Consider the following 20,035-nt stretch of genomic DNA (forward strand, 5'->3'; position numbering starts at 1 on the left):
CGTTAAGAAAAAAAAAATCAGTTTTCTTCAGACTTTCCAAGACTGTGCATGAACCTTGACAGTTCTCTCCTTTATTGATTTTATTTTTCTCCTGTGTTTCAGGTTTTCATTCTCAGCAAAGAGAGAATTTCTGTTTTGTTTTCAGTCTGCCGAAACAAAGACGAGTCACAAAGCAGAGTGTTGTGGGAGACCGCTGCCTGTGAGCCGAGTATCTGAGACAGGCTGGAGGGATGTCAAGGAGGCTCTGGAGAGGGATTTGGGCTCTCGAGGACAGCTTATCCGGTTGACACAAGCACGGCTACAGTAGTCAGGCAGCAAAGTACAAACACTCCACTGTCGAGACGCATCGTGTCTCTGATGAAAACACGGATTGGTTAAAATGTCAACTTGAGGAAACTCGAGATTCTGCTTGGGTGTAAGGTCAGCCGAGGTCAGCACATGAGCACAGATTCGTCTGAAATCAACTGGCTACTCCGTTCACACCAAAAGACAATGTGTTTTTTATTGAGTGTGAAGGAATTAACCTAATATAGAACCGTTTTGTTTCATGCAAACAGATCCCTAGGATTCAAGAAACCCCTTAACTTCTGTGCATGCTTGGATCACTAAACTGAAAAAGCCTAATTTTGCTCATGCATGATCAAATATAATCTTCCTCACTCTGACTGTGCCTATCCAGAAGTTGCACTTGAAGTTTTCAGGTTGAATATCCCCCACCACTTCGCAATGACAGCAGAGAAAGAGTGGCAGGATTTTCTTTTTAATCTGAACGAGCTTTCGACAGAGTAAGGATTTTAGATTCCACAGATTATTATTAAATAACAAAATAGAAGAATTTGAAATTCTTAGTATCTGTAAAAAGAACATTACTCATGTAGGAACTGATGATTACACTCATCTACTAGTCAATTCAATTCAAAATAATGAAAACATATTTGATCCAATGTCAAATAAAATCCAGCAGCTCACGTTGCTGCGCAGGGAGATTTAAATTCTGCACACCAGAGGAAAAGAGGGATGTGGCCTATTTTTCCTGGAGATTTACACAGCCTTCATTTAATCCCAAAAAATTATTTTTAAGGAAAGTTAGGATTATATTTGATACTTTACTGCATGTCAGATTTTTCTAATGAAAGTTTTCTAAAGGCACCTAGACACCTTAGATCTGACCGTTCCCATAGATGAACCGTTTTTATCCTCAATGGACTTTAGATGAAACCAGAAAAAAAACTTTTATTAACACTCCTGTGCTGTCATTAGATTTCAAAATATACTCTAAAATAATTATGAAATCTTAAGACTGGTGAAAAATACATGGATAATCTCAGGGGTTGACTTCACAATCACCGAAATAAAGTTGCATTTCGCTGAGATCCATAAAATATTCCCAAATATTCCCCAGAAATTATGAAATATTAGTGTCAAAAAAGACTGAGCAGGAGGATTGCTTTTGTAGATTATGTAGTTTGATGTAAGCATTGAAAATAGTGAAGGTGGTTTTACAAAGGACATCCACAGTTTGAGGCTTTTCTACATTTTTTTCCCCTCAGTGAGTCAAAGAGAGGACAACTACAGATTAAACTTCTCTTTAATCTGTAGTTCTAGAGTAGAGTTAGAGTGGGACCTTTGTCTTCTGCATTTGTTTCTGGGTTACTTTTCCTCAGCTTAATCATTAGTAAATAAATACTAGATTAATTAATCAGGAATTCAATTCTTGATTCTGAATGATTATCTCAAAATTGTTTCTCATAGTCTTTAGTTGAAGGTTTCAATAAATAAAAAAAAGAAATTCCATTCTTCTAAAATGTAACAAAGTTCGGTCAAGTTGAATTCATTCCTCATCTTTATTTTTGATCAATTGTGGGGACGATCTCCATTATGTATTCTAATACTGCAACATTGTTTTTTGCTGGGAGATTTGTCATTAAAGGACACGCTCACAAAACATGCATGGTCCAATAACACAGTGCATGCTCAGCAGAAGATGGCTGCTAATTATGCTAATGTAGCCCAATTAACCTAGGTCTCTATGGAGACTAAACTTCAAAGGTTGCGGCGATGCACAATGTCACAATGAGTCTCTGCTTGGAGGTGAATGTGCTCTTGGGGTAAACAAGCAGCAGGTGGACTGAAGAAATGAGACATAAATACAAATCAGGAAACGTTTTGCAACAAACAGTTGCAAAATGATTAAAGGTCAAACATCCACAAAACCCAGAAATCCATTCTTTTCTCTTAAACACCAAGATCTTAAGTGGTTCATAAAAACTTACTCTTAACCTAAAAGGAAGAAAGAGAAGAGATTTTGGTGCATAAAACACTTTGACTACAGCAAATGAATGAAAGTCCAAACTATTTTCTCTTTTCATGCATACTCAGTACCTTATAAATCATAAATTTAATACAAATTTCCATAGTATGATTTTTTTTCCCTACCATGACTCTGAACTTTACATATAGCAGTCATCAACAACTACAGTACATCTACTTGTCACTTTTGGTTATTAACATTCTTTTTTCCCCCCAATATTATTTATTATGCTCATTTTTGAAGCAGCTATTGGCACTAACACCATTTGCTTTTTCAGCAAACCTTCAGAAAACCATTTCAGAAAGTCGCCCTTTAATCCACTGAGCACTGACAGCCCAATAGCTGAGTCAGAATAATTTCAGGAAAGAAAAGTGCTTAGGAATGAAAAATGACAAATAAAAGTAGAAGTGATAAAAAGAGCCAGATATTTCTACTTGGAGACAGTTGATGGAGACACAATCAGAATGTAGTTAAGTGGTTAAATTATGATACTCATCAGAGACTGAAAATATAAAAACAACACATTTTGATCTGCCAGACAAATGAGCATCCTTCTATTATTTATGCCTGCTGGACAGGCGCCGACTACCCTGGATGCTCAGATATGATGTATATTTTTATACATTATCCATTTGACAAACTTGTGATGAAGGAAAACAAGAGAAGAGTCAGGAAAATGTGGGTTAATTATAAATACTGCAACCCCAATATTGAGCAATGGTATCACAATTATATGTTTTCCATATGATGCACCTATAATCCTTATGCATATATGTTGAGACATTTATAATTTCTCTTTTTAATAATATTTTAATCACAGCCAGTGAATTCTAGAAGGTTCAACTCTTTGTCTTTAGTCTCCAGTGGGAGAAATCTGTCCTGTTGTTGCAACATGGTGCACAAATATAACAAAACCAACCAGTTGCAACAGTTATAAAAAATGCTACATATTAAGGAATCGTGGAGCTGCAGAAAGGAATAGCTGATGGAAATTACACAACAACACACCTACACAGAGTTATTTCTGTTAGATGGAGAAATTTTTTATAACTGGCCCAGAGATTAAAGTTGTGCTTACACCTTTTCACCAGAAAGCTTGTTTTTCCTTGGACTATGTTTCATAAGTTTTCTTTAAATAGTTTTGGCACTTTTTTAGATTATACGGTAAGCAGTTAAAAACACCCAACTGCATATTTTTCACAGTTTAAATTGAGGAATGGTGAAACCTTCAAAGTTAAATACAGTAAAATGTGCCAACAGCAAACATCTTTTCCTGACTAATCTTTTGTTTTAACAGATGACCAAATTGAAAATGAAGAAGTGGCTGTAAATATTTGCTTTGTGGCTTTAAAACTCATCTCAAGTTCTCTCCTAAAAATGTAAATATTTGATGTCTGCAGAGCTTGGAGCTAACCTACAGGGGATGGATCAATTGTGAGGACAAATGTTAAAGTAAGAGGGAACAACAGAGGAGTAAGAAGTGGCAGGTCGGACCGTTCCTCTGCAGTCAGCCCGTTTCCTAATTGCTCCCATGGCTCAGCTTGTCAGAACAGGAGCAGCAAAGTGAAAGATTTAGGCAAAGGAAAGGGAACGCCATGACCTCTCACTCTGTTCCTTCGGTTTATCAGTCTGAATGACCAAAGTCATGTTTATGTTCTCCATGTTTCCACTTACATTGTTGGCAGTTCTCAGTCAGGAACATTTTGCCCTCCTGAATGTTGTTTTGGATTAAAGATTAATGCATACATTTCTAATATGCTTCCTAAATGGAGAAAAAAAAACATTATGTGGATAAAATTGGCAAACACGGTTTATAAAGCTTTGATAATTTACTCATGAAACTAATGCAGTATGGGATAGATTTACTTTCAGTATTGAGCTCGATCCATTTTCTCATCACCTCTAACTGGTTCCTGTCCCTGCTAACTTCAAATCATGATGCTGCCATCACCGTGCTTCAATCATGGGATTTTGTTCAGAGTGCTAATTTTCTGCCATTCATATCGTTTTGTATGTTCGGCAACAGGTGCATTTCTGGTTTTATATTACAAGGTCACATTCCTCCACACGTTTGTTGTGTCTCCTAAATGGCTTGTGGAAAACTTCAAAACATGAATTCTTCTGACTTTCTTTCAACAATGACCTACATACTTTCACTCCTCCACGTCAGATTTGTGGATCCGTTTTAAACTGAAAACAACTGCGAGTTACAATGCAGCTTACAAGCTGTGTGATCTCCCATGGTGCGTGATCCATTTTTGGTAGACTGCTACTTTTTTGCATGACACCAGCAATTGATACTGAAAAGCCCAATGCAACAATAAAATCCATTACATGCGACAATAAATGCACCGTCCAGGTGTCCCTTCCTCCTGCCGCCTTTCAGTGGCAGACAGCAGTAAACAGATCATCAGACGAGGAAGTGAAGGTAATCAAATTTGACGTTTGACTACAATATTGTAAAGGAAAAACTACCTTAATGTTGAAGTAATTCTTCATGTGTAACATGGCTTGACCATAATGACATGTTCAATTTGAGATGTTCCTAAGATGTTTTGCCCTGAAAATATTTGTAATTATAATTTTAACCTGTTGAAATACAAAAAAAAAACGTTTTGAGTACAAAATCTGTTTATTATGATTCCCTCATCCAGTCTGTTGAAGGAAATTCACATACCATGATCTCCAGACTTAGTAAGATTATTCAGCTCCCTTACACCGTTTCTCTTTATCTTTTCCACTACCCTCTGCAACAGATGTATGAACTTTTGTACCTCAAAAATTTAAAACATTTTCAACTGCAACTGTCTCCTCGTTTCATCACAACCATTATAACCAATGTTACCGTCATTTCCACTTTCTTCTTACACACTTTCTGGCTTTGGTATCAGTAAAATATCCTCATTTATCCATAAATCCAAGTCGCTTCACCTACAAAACAGTTCRGATTTTGTTTCCCTTCATTCTTTTCTCTTATTACATTATTCATTCTTCTCTTGCCTCCCATTATTATGTTCAATTCTAAAAGAACAAGATGCAAGAAATACATTTGTCCAAATTGTTAAGGAAATCCAATATTTCAAATATTCAGAGATCTTTTTCTCATTTAGGTATCTGCTGGAGAAAATTCTGGATTATGTCTTAAACAGATTCAGTAAAACAAATAAGAAATATGTGCTTTTGAACATATAAATTCAGTTGTTTGAAGTACGATTTTTCTCTTACGGAACCAACAGAAAGCTATTCTTATCCTCAGAAGTTCTTAAACATCCCCTAAAGTTCAGTTTCTGCTTGAACAATTTGAATCCTAGTAATACTAGTGGTGTTGTTTTCCTCTATTGTTCATTTGAGAGTACGCATGTGTGCATCAGTGTGGGTGTTTGAAATCCAATGAAGGCTTTGAACACTCCCTATAATCAGTGCACTGTTAGTCATCCGCAGAGAGCAGGCAGGCGCGATACGTGGAACTGGAAAATGTGTACGGTTTCCAACCTACAGCGGTAATTACCTTCAACCTGATGAACAGAGAAGGCCTTTTGTGGAGGCGGCAGCCTGCAGAAAAGCTTTTATCTGAAGGTAAAAGTGAAGGTAATAATTGGATAATTGTTTTGGAAGATGGCTGCTACTTGCAAAGCCTCACTAACTTCTGCTGGTGTCCAGTGTGTCTGATTTGGTAGTGAAAGGTGAACAGGGATGTAAAATGAAGGGTGAATGTGTAAGTTCTTGTATGAACGTCAAGTGCGTGCGTTTCAGCACTTCTCACATTGTAAGGTTAATTTCTGCAACAAATATTTTCATTTGCAAAGCCAAGACTCCATAAGAAGTGGTATTTAAAAGAGAGGTTAAGAAAGACACGTGTGTGTTTGTGTGTAGATATGGTGGATTTTGGTCACAGTTAAAAGAAATGGAAGTAAAGTACAAGTATAATCCGCCTTTCACAAAACCTCCACAATTGCATCTTTTAAACCCTGCCCTGCAGCACCGACCCTGTGCTGCTTTCCTGCTTCGGAAACACAATTTTATACGTTTGCTTCAGGGGAAAGTCAGCAGTCTGGAAAAAAACAGCAAAGGTTGGGAGGTGAATTCCAATCAAATATTCCACAAAGAAGCATTTTGCTATTTAATCGTTTGATGTAGGATGTTTAGTTTCAGCGGTTGCCTGTATTTGTTAGCGGGTTACAGTGTGTAATAGGGCTGTAAAAAAATAGCTCAATATTTTCTCAACCACAGGCTGCAGGAGCTGAGAATATGGCCAGAAAATGCTTAAGTTGGCTCAATGGTGAAAAAACAACAACGGATTCAGGTCATGCTGGCTTATAATTTCCACTCAAAATCCAGATTAGATTAAATTTATCTCTTTCCTCCTTTCTACTCATTGAGTGTTATTTCTATTACTCATTTAATTTTCTAATTGACAAATTTCATGTAGTTGTAAAACTGTGATAATCTAAAATAACTACAACTAATGACTTTAATTGTGAGATATAAGGCAGTGTGTATGGATGTTGATATTTCTTAATCAATCAAGTAGTAAATTGTTTCTCGTAATAAAATAGGATTTTTAGTTTAAAGGCAAAATACATGAACTGCGGTTTTGTCATAGTATTGTCCTGTAAACTGTCAGCCACAGAGACTGTTGATTACTCTGTCGAAGCCACATATTTACCTCACATGAAAGAAACACCTTTTTTTCTCACTAATAAATCAAACTATGGACTTTCTTGTTCATCTGTCTCATAATATCTTTTTGCTCATGATACTATTTATTTTGTAAAGTCCATTAACTTCATCTATTGTCCTCCATTGATGGCCATTATTGCTAAACACTTTAAATTTAGTTTATTCAGAATATAGGACATGTTTCCAAAAAATAAACGTATTTGTTCCTCAGTGCATTTACAAACTGTAATTTGATTTTAAGATTGCTTTTCAAATAATGCTACTTACTTCGCTGTGGATGATGACACTCTTAGCCAGCAGCTTCACAAGTCATTAGCTTTTGTTTTCTGGTTGATGCGAACATCTTGCATCCCACCACATGCAGAACCCGAACATCCACATGCCTTCCAAGGGATTGTTTTAAGAGATGAATGAGGCACCTTCAGGCGTGTGAAAATTATATCCAAGTATGAACTACACTTGTAGAGGATCATTAATACCTCCCTTATATATTTTCTGATTTTATTACAGCTTTCTGATGAGTTTTAAATGAATGTAGAAAATAATTAGAGAAGGAATAAATTAAATGTAATGAAATGCAACATTTGCAAAGCTAGGATATCATTATCTTCATTTTCCCAAAAGATTTAAAGGCATAGTACTCTCAGAGTATGTTAACAAATCGACAACCTCATTATTCTGTGTTTAGCAAACAGAAATATTTCTGTCAATCCAAACTGACCTGAAATAATAAATGTATATTGTTAGACAGTGAGATTTATGCAGTCTTTGTGTAAATATCTGCTTTGAACCGTGTAAAACCCGTTTAGTCATTATAGTCTTTCAGAAAGACTATAATCTGAAAGTTCAGTTTGATCTGATCGCCAGGAAATTCAGAAGCTTTCAATTTAAATGTTTGATTCTTAAAAAGGTGGGAAATTGTTTCCTCTAAAGCTTCATATGGAACAAAAAATACCTAGAGAGAAAAGAAAAGAAGCTCCCAGCAGCTTCTACCTGCTGGGAGTATCAAGAGGGACAGAGACGAAGAGAGGAGTAGAGACAGACGGCAAGGGACGAATCAAGGGGACTGTCCTCCGTTATGGATCATGAAAAGGAGGAGAGTAAGGACTCTTCAAGCAATGACAGCTCAGCTTGCTATAAGGAGAAGTTTTACTGTGAAAAACAGGAACTGGGGATGAATGGATCTGGTGAAATGGATAAGAAGAAAGTTGGATGGCTTTCTTATTATATTTTGACACCAATTTTTTAGAGGTTTAAAGGTTGTGATGGAAGATTGTGCTATAGTAAGTGGTTAAGGTCAGCAAAAATGACGTATCATTTATAAGTAAAAGTCTACTGTAACAGTTCCAGTGGGGAATTAAACAGAAAAAGATTAAAACAGGAAGCTGTCCTGCCAGCAGAGATACATCTGAAGTGAAAAGACAGACACAGGAGCCGGGTGAAGTGTTGGGAGACAAGGCGGAGAGGGAGGGCAGATTAAAGAGCATTTCACAATCTGAGCTCTTCATCCATCAACACAATCTGCAAGACTTTGAAGAGAGAGAAGATGTGCATGCAAGCATTTCGACTGGAAATGTTTGCTCTGCACAGAAGGGCGCGCGTCACTCTGTGAACTACGTTTGTGGATGTTTCTGTGCCTGCAGAATCAGCTCCGTCTGTCAAGCGAAGCAAACGGTTCAGCTCAGCAAACAAAAACTAAGAGACATCGCACAAAATCACAGAGACTGAAATGCATTTTTGCCAAACAAAAATGGATGTGGTGCAACAAGGCAGAGAAGATGGCCTAATCCACGGTTGGAATTAGGCAATCTTCCACTGGAAGTTTATCCAAAACAGAATAAACTTCAAAAACAGGCCAAAAAACTGTCCACCTAGTAATTCCTAAAAAGGATGTTTGATATTTATTGCTATGCATCCTAGTTCAAATCAGTCCCTTTTTTATTAAAACCACAAATATGCTGTATTCACAAGTCTACAAAAAACAGTTTAGGGTATTTTTTGATGTACTGCTGTTTGCATATCAAACCCTGTTTGTGGTTAAAAAGCACCATTTGGGAAAAAAAAGGTTTGACCTGAAAAGGTCGATTGAAACTTCATTCATCACAAGATAAGTCAAAATATATAGCAACCAGTCCAATGGATCCATGGAAGTCACACATTGCAATCTTTAGTGTCTTATGACCAATATTACTTTGTAATGCAGCTCTGCTGCTGTTATTTCAGAGTTGGTGTTTTTATATTATTGTTCTTATAGCTCTGAGGCCAATAACAGTAAAACAGATGGAGGCATTTATAATGTTTCTAAAAGAAAAACGGCTCTAAGGAGTCATGCCAACGCCTCACATCATACTAGGCTTCTCAAACGTGGTCATACCTTTATTTTCTGAAAGGGAGTTTTTAGTAAAAATACATATTTTTTAAATTCTACAATAACTAGACAATGATATAATTAAAGAAGCATATTTCTGAAACGGCCTCATTTTCCCTCCACCAGCACATTCTACATATCTTATGCCCTCTTTCTAATTGTTCCCTCTCCGTCTTTAACAGACACCTTTCATATCAGAGTTACACTTTTCATTTACACATTTGCACATTTCTGTTCACACACTATTCCTCCGTTGCTCTCTGTTGGGGTTGCCATGGAGGGAGGTTTTTTTTTTTGCTGCCATGACAACATGAGATCTCTCTGGTCTCCCGTGACGACAGAAAGACCTAACAGACAGTGTTTTGGGTCATGCAGACATTGTGGAACAGTGACTGTGTAATTCACACACACACGCACACCCCCACACTCACGCACACACACACACGCACACGCGCACACACACACACACACACACACACACACACAGTGCTGGAGTTACATGTGTTTCTCTTTTCCACTGAGATGTAAAACAGAGAAAAATATGATTTGCAAAACACATAAGTACAGAGAAACCAAGACAGAAGTGTGTATTTTTGCTAACATTTATTTATTTTTTTTTTTTTATATGATGCGTTAATACATTTAGCTGCACCAGAATCTGAACCACTTCAACCTCCACACCTGGTTCAATGATCTCAAGCACAATTTCCTCTGTACAGCTGTCACCACCAACACCGGAGCACCACAGGGCTGTGTGTTCAGTCCATTTCTATACACACTTGATATACTAAATATCAACTCATCAGTAAGCACAATGACATGACTGTTCCTTTCCTCACTCAAGACAATATCTTTCTCCTGGACTACGACACCATCGCACTTCACCCACTCTTTCAATATAGCATAATTTGATGCACCTACCTAATAAATATCTAACCGTATTGGCCTCAAGATGCAAGTACAAGACCATAAGGTGCAGCAAGGTCCGCTTTGAAAGCCTCTTTCCTTCAAAACTCTTTATTTCTACCTAAAACGCAAAGTTTCCTATGATAACCAGAACGTTCTTATGGGTGTCTACAACTAAAATAGGTTAAAATGTTTTAACAACAGGAATCAGGACAATCGTGGGAGGACAGATTCACAGTGAAGTGCCATCTGGGAACATTTATCAAAGATTAACCTCATTATTACAGTCGACATTAGGTGACATGACAGTGACATGAAAAAGAAACCATGTTTAACACAAACCCTCTCATTTTCATGCCATAATCTTCACAGTCAACTTGTAAAGTTGAGACAGTCACGTCTAATTTATAATAGTAGATGGTGAACTCTTGGTAAACAAATTATTCTTCCTCGATTGGAATAAAAATGCTGTTCTTTGAAGAGTTTGCATTTCAAATTTAACTAAATCAGACTGGCCTAAAGACACATGGCTGCAGCTGGTTGAGTGGAACATCTGTACATAGACCTTCATAGTTTAATCTGTAGCTTAAAGACCTGCAATTAATTATTTATTAGTTATTTCAGTTATTACAGTTTGATTGCTGTAGGAGAAAACAACACACTATATATTTTTTTGTAATCCCAAAGGTTTAAGAACAAGAACAATAAAACTGAATGTTTATTACCTTGAGTCTCTCTGAAACCCCGTCGGTGAAGCTGATAGTAAACTCCTCCACCTTGGGAACCTTCAGCCGTTTCTTCTCTGTCTGGAACTCTGTCCGAGTTTTCACCACCACCTTAAGAAAGAACAAAACAGGAAATTTAAACACACACATCATTTTTCTCAAGCTTTTCGTACAGTGACACTTCCTCATATCTCAGAAATGTTGCTATTAGAAACCAACACATTAAAAACATGGATTAAATATGATCACTACAGCACAAACATTTGACTTTGGATGAAACACAACAAGTTAGCAGTAAGTGTGAGTCAACTATAAGACATAAACTGCTGAAGGTCATGGGTTCAAATCCTGGTCTGCATAAAGTATGCACTATGACTTCTGTCCACACTTATAAAATATGACTTGTCTTTCTAATTTTGCCCTTAAGTATGAGTATGCGTGCAATATTCTTTGTCTTGTGTGTTCTTTCATTTACTGAAAGGACTGAAATGTGACATCAGGGAACATTTATCAATAATTAACATCATTATTATAGATGATGAAAATTCCCCACTGCAATCCTGAAATGGACACAGTGTTTAAGCTGCTGTTTTGCAATCCCTGGATAGTAATCCCCAAGATTTGGGGTAAGAGATGTTGAACGCAGCAAAGGGAAATGGGGTGGAGGAAAAAAAGAAAAACAAGGCCAATGTCTCAGTGTCCTTGTGGCTGATTGTGCTGCTGCTAAGCGGCTCACTGTCACTTTGAGACAAAGCCAGAAACTGCTGTGCACACAAACCGACTCCACTATCTGAACAACAAAGCTTTCGTTTTGCTCCACAATGCTGTTATCTGAAAGCTGAAAGCTGCAGTAGGTGAATGCGGCGCGTTTCGTCGGACTCCCAAGGCGCAGAAGCCCCGCGGCTGTCGGTGTAGCAGCACAAATGCCTTGCTTGCCATTTTTAATGTCTAATTTTTTATCACAACTTTCTCATTCTTGATGTCATTTCACAACAAAATGCTCAGAGCTTTCAGGTTTCAAACACAATGGGGTTAATGCCGTTTCATTACATTTTCCCCACCTCCACGTCTGACCCCTTTGTTTCTTATTACCCGGTGAAGTGGCTATCAATCAACTTTAGCTCATTTTCACGCGTCTTTAGCCACCAGCACCACTATCTCTCATTAGAAGGGTCCCACTTTGTTCCGAAAACCAACAATTCATGAACACAAGCTTTTTTCAGCATACAAAGTCAAAAGACATATTTAAAGTTACTAATTACATTTGGTCATTCCTGAGCACATGTATGTTGTGGGTTTAGTTCAGCTTTTGCTGTTTATATACAATATAGAGATATAGATACACATTTAGCTACACTACTGATGGGATATTGTAAATATTCTTACATCTATTTTAAATGAACAGCTATAATAAGACATCTGTATTAATTAACTAGCTGGATAAAGTCTAGGAAAGCTTTACTGGAGAATAAGTGTTTTCATTTAAATCTGTAAAAGAAAAAAAACGTCTTTAACAACATGCTGTTCTGCTGCTTCATTGCAGGAATCTACATTCAGAGTTTTATAACTTTAGTGTTATGCCACACCTCATAACTGCTATTTTTACATAATACTTTACTTTGTTTCCCCATATAAAAGCCTTATAAAGATTTTGAAACTGTATTTTAATTGAAGAAGAACAACTAATTCAGAGTTAGTTAGTCTCAAAGGGTTATTTTTACTTTCGGCCTCAAACATCTAGAGGGCAAGGTGAGTAAATCGTCTATATAGTGTAGTAATATTTTTATCTAACAAAATCCAAACAAATCTAATGAAATGTTAGATTTACTTCATCAAAATAATAAACAGGCTTTGAAGAGAACCAGACAACTCCAATAAAGGCATGGTAGCATCAAGTTATGCCAAGACTTTTAATAAAATATATGTTCAAAACTAGAGTTTGAAGCCCTTCATTTGGATGAGAAGTATTTGTTCAAGTGCCACGCAACCATTCAATGCCTAAACTAGACAAGTACCAAAGGGAGCCAAAGTTCAACTTAAGTTTTTATTGCAGAAAAACATTCTATTTGATTGTAGATAAAAGAAAACCTTTGGAAGATGAACAGTAACTACACTGCCACATAACTTGAAATATTAAACGTATCTGCACCGTTTTAGTGCTACTCCCCGTGTTTTGCCTCCTAAATATATCTTTATTTTAGTTTTTTTTGCTCTAGCTTGTATCATTACTCCTGTAGGATTTGCTCTTTATGGTCTCTTTACTTCTTCTTCGTCTACATGTGTCTTAATTTAAGACACAGATTCCAAGAATCACAGAATTCCTGCAGTTTGAGAGAAATACTGGAGCTGGTTCCTAAACAGAAGTTAAATCCACCCAAACGCAACCTTTAATTTGCAACCATTAATCTCATCCTAAATGGGTCCTTCTGAAACACGAACCAATGCCTGAAAAGCTGGCCCACAAATACGAAAGCAGGGTATTTTTAGAGGGATTAGAAAAAACACAGGAACAGCAAACAAACCCATAGATGTAAGGTGGCTCTCGTCCATGATGGTGGACAACATCAGGACAAAAGAAGGCTATCTTACCCTCATTAATGAAGACATGCAGTCTTATTTATCAGGTGTGTCAAGATGTGAGGATTCAAAACAAGAAAACAATATTAGAAATTCAGTTATTTTTTCTGATATTTTTACACACTTTCCTGGCTCAATAATGTTATGTATATCTGACAAACAACGATCACTACAATGCTTCCCTCCTCATTTTCCCAGGCTGCACCTTTTTGATGTTGCTGCCTTACACTGGCTGCGTTACAGATCATTGTCCTACCTGTCTTTTCATCTCTTGCACGGCTGCTGACTATCTGCTCTTTTTTTCCCCTGCCAGCAAGACTGACATCAAGAAAATGTAGGTTAATGATTCTCCAAGCAACACTTCAGCCTTGGAGAATCTAATTTTCATGAGTAATGTTTATTTTAAAAACCTTGAAAGCATGTGACCTTTAAATGTTTCTCTGTAAGAAATGGAGATGCATTTCAATTTGTTTTAGAAAGGCATGATTTAACCCAAAGACATGCAAGAATCTTGAATCACAAAACATAAATGCACAAATTGGTCATTTTAATGTGATGACAGGGCTGCCCACTTAAACTGACAGGCTTGGAAAGGAGATATTTGAGGAAACCCAAAAAGATCTTTAGAATGTCTGGAGGACGTGCATAGATTTGCAATTTAGGTTGAATGATCTTTATGTAAGAATGGCAAGAATGAAGCCACAGTTTATAGAAAGAAACATGAAGATCCTGTTTGCAATTTGACTAAAACCATTTAGCAAAAGATTGGATGAGACTAATGAGATGAGATTTCAGTCCCTGGATATCTGCATAGCTAAACAGACATTTACTATCTGCAAGATACGGATCTACAAAGTATCAAAAGGTTGAATATAAATTAAATGTTATTTTCATATTTTTATTTGTAAAAAAAAAAAAAAATGAACTGAAAACCATGCATCTTTTTTCTTTTCAGTAAGTATGTGCTACTTTGTATCTGCATGTCACATAAAATAGCAACAAAATAGATTTGTGGTTGCAACATAGCAAAATACGTGAAAGCAGAAGGGATATTAATACTTTTACTTCTGTGTTTCAATGCAGTGAGCTGATGAAGAATATTTAGATGTTCCTTTAAAACGCCTTGAACGTTTCAATTGTGTATTTGAATAAGTGGAGAAGAGAATGTGGAATAAACATGAGAACAATTTACATTTGTAAGAAAACTCTTTATCTTTATATGTTTATTTCAGTTTTGATCTTTCTTGCAGGAAATCCATCAGAATTCCTCTTTCTGTGTGTCTTTCCAGTCTGTTCTTCCTCAGAACTGCAGCAGCAGTGATTGCCGTTTTATCTGTAATCCCTGGAGAGCAAGCTGTGGGAGTGTAGGTTTTTGGCAAGGTTCAGTGTGGAAGACAGCTGCAGACAAGCTTTTTATTTTTATTTTTTTCTTGGCATCTTGGATTCTTTTGTTTCCTTATGAATAAAAGGTATAAACAACATGTTTTATAAATAAGAAAAAATGGAATCTCTCTTTGTTGAAGCACTGCAAAACAAGTTCCAAGAGGATCAAGTGATATTTTAATCAAAGATGATTAATGTTTAATCAGCCGCTCTTTTCATGTTGTCATATTTATTTGATTAGAACTACAAACAGACGTTGGTGTTGTTGCTTCTCTTTGATAGGAGCTCAGAACGTAAATATTAACATGTCATGTTTCAGAGCAAATACGGATAAGAAGGCCTGATCTCATAATCGTACATGCATTTCCACACGAAGGCAAATAAACTCATGTTGGATTTGCAATCATGTGTTGATTGATTTTTAAAAATCAAGAAATGGCTTTAAATTATTACTTCTGAAAATAATTCAACAAACAGGACAGGGTAAGGAACCTTATTTTTGCCCATCACGTTACACAGAGGATTGAAATGCATGGGGAAGAACATCTTCAGGTTAATTAATTTTAAAGGTCTTTATACATCTCTTTAGTGTAAAATGTTTTCTACATTTTTAAATCTGACTAGTAACGTTCAGGAATACTTCCTGAAGCACTGTTGGCTTCTCACGGTGCGCCTTTTTGATCTGGAAAATAAAAGCAGCAGTTTGCCTTCTCCCAGTATCAGAGGAATTAATCAGCCTCTAAGTGCACAGCTAGGATACAAGTGCAGCACAAACCTGGAGTAGGAGCAGCTTTTAAAGCAGCTCAGCTGGGTTACACACTATCTAAACACAGAACAGAGCGACCATGAGAAAACATAACCGCAGCTACAACGCAGCCCTCCACAGGCAGTGTGTGTGTGTGTGTGTGTGTAAAGCTGCTCAGAACCAAATGGGTGACATGAGGTCCAGGACTGATCATGTGAGCCAGAAATCATCCCTGTAAGCTTTGGAGGGCAGATTTAAAACAACAGTCTCAGATAAGCAGATAAACAATCAATTTGTTTATTTCCTAAATTATGTCCAAAAACCCGCCTTGAATTCAGCAATACTGAGACTTTTATTCCAAGGATTTACTTTTAGGAGCACATTCCAATTTTTTTATGTTTAAGGTCAAAATAAATTAAGAATTTAACACCAAAATAACACTGAAAAGCAATTCCAAAAATGATTAAGCGTCCTCCTTTTGGCTGTATGAAGTGCTAAAGCATGTTTCTAATTATTATTTCACAGTCTGCTTAGTTTACTGCTCCAGGTTTCTGTCACAGCTTCAGTGTTATCTCTAGCAGCTTTGTTCCAAAACATGTGCATAACCTGCTGAGCAGCACACAGCATTTTTAGCAAGTACAGCTGGAAAGCACTTAACACTGGAAGAGTTGGATATTTTTATTCTCCTTAAAAAAAAGCAAGCATAATAAGGATTAATGTAGGATTTTTAAAAAAACAGTTGTTATGAGAAAAGCGTGAATGAAAGAACAGAAAATGCAATTTTTTCTGAATACAGAAAAACATGTGACTTTGATGTTCAAGCTTTGAGAGRTTAGCATAAAAAGCCAAAATACTCCATCACATTATTTTTAATCAACTAATTGACTAAACAAAATGTACTAACAGACTTTTCTACTTTACTTCGGCACAGTAAAATGAATGAAGCATATATAAAACAAAATCCTTTTAGATCATCTATATGGTATAAAGCTGTAAGAGACGAGAACATCTTGATGTTTTACACTTCTAAGAAAATATTTTGAGGACTGATKAGGCAAAAGAGWCTTTTTTTGGAAGATKGAGCATCAGAACATAAAACCTTCATTTGAATGTAGTGGTGGGACGATCTGGATGATCTGATCACTGCTGCTGCAGCGTGTTGGAACTGATGGAACCATGAATACTAAAGGAGATTTTCTGATCTTTGTCACCTTATTCTCAAGCTCACATGGTTAATGAATAACAAGAATGGTCTGAAGAACACCAAGAAGACCAGCTCTTAAGGACTTTCAATTGGATTCAAGCCCAAACTTGAATCCAATTGAAATGCTGTGGTGTGACCTGAACAAAAGCTGTMCGTCTTTAAAATACCTCCAATGTGAAATAAAAGGATTCTGAAAAGAAGAGGACCAAGATTTCTCTTTAGTAATGTAAAGTTAGCAAAAATTAGTTCCAGCCAACGGTGAGAAAACCAGTCACTTTGTTTAAGCTGCAGTTACTTTTTCTTTCTGACTTAGGTTGGTTTGGATTTTTTTCTACTTAGAAAAATTAAGTCGTTGTTTGTGTATTTTCTCARGCTATGTTTGTCTGGCAGTAAAATTAGTTTAATGATTTGAAACATTTAAGTGTAACAAACCTATCAAAAACAAAAGGAAGTAAACAGTTTCTGACATTTAATTCAACATTTTAAATTGCAGAAGAATCCTAACAAAACTTATTTTGTGTCTCTTAACCTGTGACTTTGTGGAAGACCTTGAATCCAGGCCCATGTCATGAACAAATAAATTATGTATTCCTCCTTACCTCAGCCATCATTCTGTATTCTTTGTATACATTACAAATGATTTAATTCATTTTTGCCTTGAATTGCATCCATGCTCTCCTTGCCAGCAGCATAAATTCTAACAATTAAGGTTGCTGACAAATAAGAAACTTAAAGGCAAATAATCTTTCCAACTCTCATTGTGTCCTGTGCAAGGACAAACATGCATCAGGATGCAGAGTCTGGACCAGCAGCTTTCTTACTGTGAGGCAGGGGAATGGCATGCAATACCTGCATCATCCGTCAGCAACTTTATTCACAAGCAGGAAACAAGTGCAATCTTTGAAAGAAAAGAAAATGCAGTAAAACAACAACATGAATATTTCTATACAGCATATTGAGGTTCTGATGGCTGCAGTTTYGCTGCTCTTGGTTCTGCTGGGACCGATTTAATCAGCGGGAAATGAGTGACAGCTTGACTGATGTCCATTTACAAACTGGTCGCTGCAGACATGATCGACATGCAATTCACACACTCGCTTGCATGTGTCCACCAGGCTGCACCCGACATGCACACTGCTAGAYGCGAGCAATTGTTGTTGTGAGTAAAAATGACAGTGTGTAAGAGCATTGAAGGACAAGTCATTTAACAGGTTTATGAAATGGAAAGAGACGGTGGCTCCCTAAGCAGAATAAATGTGGGTTCAGACCGTGCAGTGACTTTATGCATGCTGTAACAGCAGCTGTATTGTGTTAGATTAAAGAATCGCTTAAATACCAAGAACCYATCTTCAGATGTCCAGCTTATTAAAAATGTGACAATTTTGCATGCAAAATGGTTTTAGAGCTTCTTTTTCTGCAAAGAGATCTCAGTAGAAATTGTTTTTTTTAATATTCTATTTGTTACGCATTTCTTTGTGTGTGTGCAGTTACAGATCAGTAGAAATTATGCAAGCACATAAAATATGCACTTTTATGTTCAAGGCAAACCTGTTACTCAAGCACACAGTTTGTTATAATAATCCGGCATTATTTWTTAGCGAAATAACTGACTTACATCAAAATCCATTCTGTTTTGCATCTGATTTTGTTATTTACGTAATATTTCAAATTCAGACAAATCTGGAAAAAAAACAACAATAATTTTGAATAAAGAGCAAAAAATTTGATTATTTTCAAATATTGATGAGAAAAATTATATATGCTATTGATATATTTGTCAACATCTGCAGTTGTTACTATTTTCTTTATTTTTTTAAAAATAAGGTTGTGTTTGTCCATCAGACTATCCATGTTTCCTTTGGATCACTCATGTTATTGTTATGCTGACGAAACACATATTTATTTACACCTAAACATTTTTTCTAGTCAATAAAAGGGTCACGATGACCAATGAACAACCTAAAAGTAAAAAAAATTAAAAATCAATAAACATTGAAAAACTGAGCCCATATCCTTGAAGGGTGACTGGTTTTTGGTCTGCAAAAGCTGCAAAAGCAAGATTTAGTTGAAACTGACTGTGTTCATAATCTCATGGCTAAGACAGGTACATTACACAATGAGAAATAAATTGTGTTTGTTTTCTCTGCAGGAATCAGTTATTTCAATATTTAGGATGTTGCATACCTTTGCAGCATAAAATTTAAATCACTTTATTGGTAAGAATTTGAAATTACATAGCCATTATCTAAGACCTGCACCAAAGAAGACTGAAAAGTATTCTTCTGATAAATGTGTCGTACCACAAATTAAACTAGCTGTTGTCTGTGCGCTCACTGATGGAGGTTCTGCATGAATGGCATGCACACTGTTAGACGCGAGCAATTGGAGGGGCTGCCGGGGCAGCCCCTCCTCTGCTGCCCCAGCATCGACCAATCAAAAATATAGAAAACCATCTAAAAATCTGCAGTGAAGTCCAACACAATGCACATAAAATTGACTCCCTATTCCCAGTTACAAGCAAGAAACACCAACTGCCCACTGAATGAACTCACATTAAAGCAATAAAAAACCTGCAACAGACAAATACGTCAGATTTTTTATCTGATGCCAGTGCTTTTTCCTATTTAAAGCCACCCGGCTGCRGATGACTTCACATTCTGAAGATAGCGAAGATGCTGTGTTGACTCAGGAGTGCAAACAACCTCCAGGCTTCCAAAGTTTCTCAAGTTGGGAAAAAAAAATCTCTTCAATAAATTGATGAGTACACAAAAGGTAAAAATATAGGTTTAGGCATCTGAAAAATGAATTAATGGAGCTGTGATTGCTGCACGGAACGTTGCAAAACACTGAAACACATTTCATACATAAAGCCTCCAAATGTGCTGGAAGTGATAATGAGCTTGCCTATTGCTTGGTTCCATTCATTTCCATAATGTGCAATCAGCACAGCTCTCTGTCCCAGCCCCGCAGATAGATGCACCAATCGGCTCTCCTCCACCGCCATGGTGACTGGATTAACGAGCGGCGGCGGAGTTACTATGGCATGTCAGGATGATAAATGACAAGCTGTCTGGCACCAAATCTGTCTCCTAATCTCAGCTGGAAAACAAAGGACACAGCCGGGAGACAGCTGAGA

General features: G+C 36.8%; 1 protein-coding gene across 1 annotated transcript in view; it reads right to left on the reverse strand.

Moving 5' to 3' along the window:
* nsg2 (neuronal vesicle trafficking associated 2) overlaps positions 1–20,035 on the reverse strand; it is a 31,434-nt gene that overhangs the window by 9,156 nt on the left and 2,243 nt on the right. The window contains exon 3 of the mRNA XM_008426954.2: positions 10,991–11,101. Coding sequence (XP_008425176.1) covers positions 10,991–11,101 — 111 coding nt within the window. The remainder of the gene's footprint in view (positions 1–10,990; positions 11,102–20,035) is intronic.

This window comes from Poecilia reticulata, linkage group LG14, assembly GCF_000633615.1.
Source record: "Poecilia reticulata strain Guanapo linkage group LG14, Guppy_female_1.0+MT, whole genome shotgun sequence".
Classification (NCBI taxonomy): domain Eukaryota; kingdom Metazoa; phylum Chordata; class Actinopteri; order Cyprinodontiformes; family Poeciliidae; genus Poecilia; species Poecilia reticulata.